The sequence below is a fragment of the Fusarium mangiferae genome, assembly GCF_900044065.1.
Source record: "Fusarium mangiferae strain MRC7560 genome assembly, contig: FMAN_scaffold021, whole genome shotgun sequence".
Lineage (NCBI taxonomy): Eukaryota > Fungi > Ascomycota > Sordariomycetes > Hypocreales > Nectriaceae > Fusarium > Fusarium mangiferae.
The window spans coordinates 428,232-434,450 of record NW_024573941.1 but is presented as its reverse complement, the minus strand read 5'-3'; the positions used below and the strand labels follow the sequence as shown (position 1 = coordinate 434,450).

Below are 6,219 nucleotides of genomic sequence, written 5' to 3'. Positions count from 1 at the left end.
TAGTGAAAGATGATAGAAGGAGGAAAAGAACTGACTGGTAAGGGGATCTAGCTACTCTTATATAGTTATGCCCGTAGCCATGGTTATAGGCATTTCGGAGTCAAGCAAGATACCGTGATGCAACCTTTACTGCGTCTAGACGGACTCTCACTTGTGTATACGGTCAAGATCTGCACAAGCCCATCCCTCTGTTCAACCAATAAGTCAACGAACTTAATACATGTGAGCCCTTGAGAAAGGCCATGGTTRCAAGCCTGCATGCGGTTGACCAAGGTGCCAGCCACAAGATARCAAGTAGCGCCAATAAGAGCAGTCCTTTGGAATCATGGGATGCATTTATGGAGWYTTRCGAGCCATTTTTRTCTTACCAAGTCCCTTTTCTATGGAAGTTGGCCATYCCTGCCCCTGCCTTATGCATCATGAGACGCATGAGAGCAACCTCATCACAACCTCAATTCCCTGTTCAACCAATAACTCAACGAGCTTSATACGTGTTAGCCCTTGATAGAGGCCATTGTGATAAGCCTTCATAGTCAACGAACCTGTCGGCCATATGAGCGCGAGTATCTCCAATGAAATCGTTCCTTTGAGATCAYGAGATGCATTTATGAGCTCTAAAAAGGCATCTCCATCTGACCAAGCCCCTTTTTACATATTCCTAAGAGCCTTAGTAATTGTTGGCCCAGCTTTGAACCAGAGGCCGTCATATCTAGCCAGTCTATGGATGTAGAATTCGTATTACAAACAGAGGATGAGAGTAGTTGGTGGCCTCTATGCAAGCCGCAGTAGTGCATTTGTCACCGAGAATACCTTCTACCCATAAAAAGAACAGCTTGCTAGTATCTTCTATAAATTCAGGGCTTTTGATGGGAACAATCGACGGAGGTGACAAGATTAGCGGATCGAAGACTGAGGAAACACTGGTGAACTTGGAACTACATAAGAAGGCTGATTCCAGCGGAAGACGAGGCGATATGAATGAAAAGATGTGCTATGTAGTTATCTTCCTCATAAGAAATTCCTATCAGATTGGCGTCCCTCAGACTCCATACTCATCCTCAAAGATGATCTGTGCTCTCACCCTCCACTCCGTTTCTTGCAAATCATGGAGATTCATCCACAGTTCGTCCGAATTACTCAGCCGAACCTTGACTCGCTGTTGGCCCCCTCTGGTAAGTACGACTCTGATAATCTCTTTGATCTCGGGCTCGTCCAGAACGACCACTTCAGAAGCCGCTTGGACCGCATAGATCACTTCTCCTTTACAACACGGACATACTACCGGATCGTCTGGGAAGAACAAGAGGGAGCTGACCCCAGATCGACGTAAACCAAGCCTCTCTGAACAAGTAAAGCACAAGGTGTGTCCAACGAGAGTGGTAGAGGCATCCGTACAACAAGCAAAGAAGACAATCGAATGCTCGTCTTCCAAGCATACCATGCACTTTTCCTGCCAGCCGTACTGACGGACCATCAGGCGGCCTTTTCTATTCTCAGACTCTCCACAAGAGTCGCAAAGGAGCTATGATCTCATCAGCGAAGAAGCTTCAATATTTAAGTAGCCATACAAACTCTGAATTCAAGCGACGAAGCTTTGGGCCAGGGCTTAGATGTTTCAGGCATTGCCCACATCGCTTCTGCATCGTGTTCTCAGTGTGGTACATGGTTACTGAGGCGTGGATTCGGTAGTCGTAGTAGATTGGTTGCGGTAGATGGTCCAGACGAGGTGTACAAAAGGACAAAGTTGGATGTGTTAAGTTCGGGGGGGCAGTCATCATTTATATACACGTCCACCGGCGACGCCATATCACGAGACAGAGTAATCGAGAGCTTGTGTCTACACCCGGAATATCAATTGTTGCGACTTAGTGTATCTCTATTGGAGCCGAAGAGAGGGGGAATCGGCATACTCGACGACGTTTGCGGCAATGCCCACCTATCAGTGTTGCCATCCTCTCCAGGGTGGTGTTCCCTGATGCGTGGTGATGAAGGGATAAGATTCTCGCTATGTATTTGTGAAGTGTTGAAGCCATCGTGGTTATTAGACTATATGATTGTTACGCCACTGTGCACATCCTGTACTTTTGTAGGTGTACATAGGGATAAGTGATAAAAATAGTGTTGGGAGAGTGTCTCGTGGTATGAAGGAGATACTCGATCCTCAGATCGCGATAAATGACAGTGACGCCCTTGTCTACTCCGGATTCGGTGGGAAGAGATTTTCCTTTTGAAATCTTGGGGGCAGCTTGGCTTGTCCAGTAATCACATCGAGGCTCAGTATGCCTGTCTTATGCGTCAAGAGACGCATGCGAGCAACCTCATCACAACCTCAACTCCCAGTTCAACCAATAACTCGACGAGATTGATACGAGTTGGTGGCCTCCACTCAAGCTTGCAGTTCAGATGACCAAACAGAAGACCAGGAGTAAGTCACCTATGTCATAGTCCCTCTACCTGGAGTGAAAGCCCGTGTTCTCTTTGCCACTACCGTACACTACTTAAGGGCCATTCCCCCTCTTCTTTTTACTCCCAACTTTCTCTTCTATCACAATCAAAATATCAACAGCTCAGTCTGTAGCCTCAACCATCTATCATCCTGTTTTATCTCTCCAAAATGTCTTATTCACACCAGTCTTCGAGCTTTGGAGCTGAGTCTCTAGTTGACTTGGCTCAGAATGTACTCAAGTACCTCTCATCTTCTGTTCATAAGACAGAGGCCACTACCATCGATGGAACTGTCTACCCACTCGATGCCTTTTCTCTTGACCATCGCCACAACCTGTTCTACTTTCCTCCCGGCGAGACTCAAGTAGAGGTCTCTCTACTAAGCTGGTCTGCATACAAAGGCCTAAATGAGGTCATTTATGCACTTATGGGCATTTCAAATCAAAGTGAACAGCTTCAAGATCATCTTGATGATGCTCTCTTCTTGGCCCACTTTGCCGGCCACAAAAACACAGCTGATTTGCTCATGGACTTTGGAGCAAATCCAGGACGAAAGTTTCGATCTAATGGCTTGCATGGTGCCGTTAGACGACGACAAATACCTCAAATCAAACTATACATCAAAGAATTCGGAGTTCCTGTTGATGTTGAAGATGGGGATTCTGCAACGCCGGTCATGTATGCCATGCAGCTTGAGCATCCGTCTGATTTGGAGACTATCTCGCTTCTTTTTTCATTGGGCGCGGATCCTCGGCTTGAATTTGGTGATGAGGGTTGGAATTATGCCCAATATGCATTGGCTATGGAGAAAAGGGATCTGGCAGAATGGTTAGAAGTAAAACGGCATGAAGCAGAAGCAAAAGCAAAGTTTACTGCACGAACTACTTCAAGTCGCGAATCAAGTCGCACGATTGGCCGGGACTTGTGGCATGTTTCAGACATTACCTTCCTTTGCTAGGTAGCTATGACTTATCTACTATCAATTTACAAGGTGGCTTGTATTCGAAAATATATATCCCAAGGAGTACTTCTTGTTTACGATGAAACATTCGCAACACTAGTCATCTACTTCATAGACCTGGATTCTCCGCATGTTTGGCATACTATCTACTATCTCTTCTATAAGCCATGAGGCTTAACTCATTGCTATGACCGAAACTATTGAGTGTCTCTTTAGCTTGGGAGCACTTCCTATTGTTGAACGGGGTGGCGATGGAAAGAAGGATCTAGCGTGGCGACTTAAAGCAGCAGCAGTAGTACTTGATTCACCTGTTCGGAATTCAAGCCGTACATCAAGCTGCACGGTTATGGAGGATCTATCCTGGGCTAATGGTAGATAAGTTTCTTATATTGATATGTGTGTTGGCGTAAGCCAACCAAAGAATTACATTGCCTCTTTTGATCATCAGCCTCTTTTCTATTCGTCATTGGCTCTCCACTAATGGTAATGCTAGTGCCCGCATTCCGTGCTAAGACGCGTTGACCAATAATGCAAGCCGCATTCCACGATTTAGAAGACCTGGTACTTCATTCTAGCTCAGAATCCGAGTCAGTTTCAGACTCAGTGTCAGTTTCAGGTCTTGCCCCAGCATTAAGTTAAGGATAATATCTAAAGGGCTATTTATAGCCTTCTCCAGCCGCGGCACCCAGGTCTCGTTGGCGCCTCCGCACTTTGAGGAGAAGAGAGCCTCAGAGCCCGTCTGCTTCTACTTTTTATAGAGCCTAGCCCTCTTACCTATACTATCATATATATCTTGGTTAAAATCCTCTTCGGTGAGATAAAGGTTATCGTCTACCACAGTTGAGATCCACCCCCCGTCCCGATAAAAGACAAGCCCATATACGCCGCAATCCTCATCACGAGCGACACAAATCTTTTCCATTAGTTGCTTTCGAAGGCGTACAGATGCCAACGCTGCAAGCCACCAGCAGTTTCCACAGGTTCCCTGCTTGATATCCGAGATGAAGTCATTAGCAACAAATTTGGGGTTTTCAAAAATCCACGGTATACGATGAACCGAGCCTGGTTTTGCGCATTGTTCCTCGTCATCATCGTCACAGGCTTTTTCAATGCCGAATAGGCAATTGTAGTCGTAGCTGGCGAAATCCTGCTCAATATCAAATTCGGGGTCACTGAATTTGATATTAGTTCGCTCGCACTCTTTGATGATAGCCTAAACATCAGATCGGCATTTGTTGGCGGGCATTAAGCACTATACGTTTCTTCAAGCCTTTGACGACAGGCTAGGATTGTTGTCGTCTGACTATCTCGCGTTAAGTTGAAGACGTTTCTTATTGAGGTTGATTTCAAGGTTGCCAGATCGGTCCGGCGCTCTGATGGCTGGGCTTCTTCGTAACTCAAGGCTTTGGGCGTAGGAGAAGGTAATTCGCTGGCTGCGAGTGACTCGTAAAGTATGGGAGGCAATACAGAAATGACTTTACGTGGAGGTTGAGAATGATAATCGGACCAAAATTTAGAAACAAGACTCTGAGGGCTGATTGGTTCTAGCTCTACCTGCCTACTGTTACGTTGGACAGAGAGAGAGATAATTGGGGTGTTCATGTCATTACTCGGCATGCCTATATCATTCAGTTGAGAATGGGAAAACACAAAGGGTTTGAGGAGGTTTGAGTGATAATTAGCGTGTCGCGATAGGGTTGGGATCCTAAAAGCACGAGCCATATGCCTCGTGCTAGAAAGATGGTCAATTGATCCAGATGGTAGTTGCGTCAGCCACTGGCTAAAAACCCTGAAGAATTTTAAGGCCAGAAGTGGGAGGTGACGGCTGAGTGATTCTCCAAAACCAGCATTCTGTTCGCAGTGTCCAAACACAATTTTCTGTATTCAAGTACTTGTTCTGCCCTTCTGAACCGCCTAAGATTGTTTATTACTCTTGGCAGATGGCCTACCCTATAGCTCTCAAGACTCAGCGACCCCTACCAGAAAATTGTGTATGTATCACGCCAGATTAGTTGGACGTAGAGACGCCCTAGCCATGAGCCCAAGGAAAAAGAGCGGTAATAATGGGAAGGCAGGCTCTATTGGGTTAGCTAGGTCGTATTGCTTTCTTAATCTTGAGTGATTATTCAGGAAGGCAGAGTTGGCAACTGCTGCGTGGAACAATTTTCTGAAACCAGCATTCTGTCGACAGTGTCAGAACACTGTTTCTTGAATGCAACTTTGGTCGTTTTGCCATTTCAGACCGCCTGTGATTACCCACTTGATAAGTCTCTCTCACCAAAATTTGGGCCGGAGAACCCCGTTAGCGTGATTTTGCCTTGAATTTGACCTATGCCCCAGCCATCAGAGCGCCGGACCGATCTGGCGACCCTAAAATCAACCTCAATAAGAAACGTCTTCAACTCGACGCGGGATAGTCAGACGACAACAATCCTAGCCTGTCGTCAAAGGCTTGAAGAAACGTATAGTACTTAAAGCCCTTCTTCCCTTGGTAATCTATGTACCGCAAAGATAACGGCGTGATCGTAGGTGGTCAGTCAGTGTAATGTCACTGTATGTTGACATGGTCGCACTGTATGCTCTGGAGCTCTTCCTTCTGTTGGCGCTAGGAAAGTTTGTTGGCTGCGGCCTCCCCACCATCATTCAATCGAACTCGCCCGCATCGAGGAACGCTCATGTGAAATATCCGTTCATCACATCCAGGATGGTTTCGTGTGGATTCTCAAATTAGAAGTCACATAAGAGCTCATTGATCTTTGCACATTTCAGACTCATGGACATAGAGGAGATAGCGTGCACTACGTGCAAAGTAA

The 6,219-nt window shown here is 46.1% G+C and overlaps 1 protein-coding gene across 1 annotated transcript; it reads left to right on the top strand.

The window, feature by feature from the left end:
- Positions 1 to 2,614: 2,614 nt before the first annotated feature.
- FMAN_09609 (uncharacterized protein) lies at positions 2,615 to 3,403 on the top strand (the record flags this gene model as incomplete). Its single annotated transcript, XM_041825513.1, has 1 exon — positions 2,615 to 3,403. One exon carries the CDS (start codon positions 2,615 to 2,617, stop codon positions 3,401 to 3,403), a length of 789 nt encoding a protein of 262 aa, XP_041690885.1.
- Between the last annotated feature and the right edge of the window lie 2,816 nt (positions 3,404 to 6,219).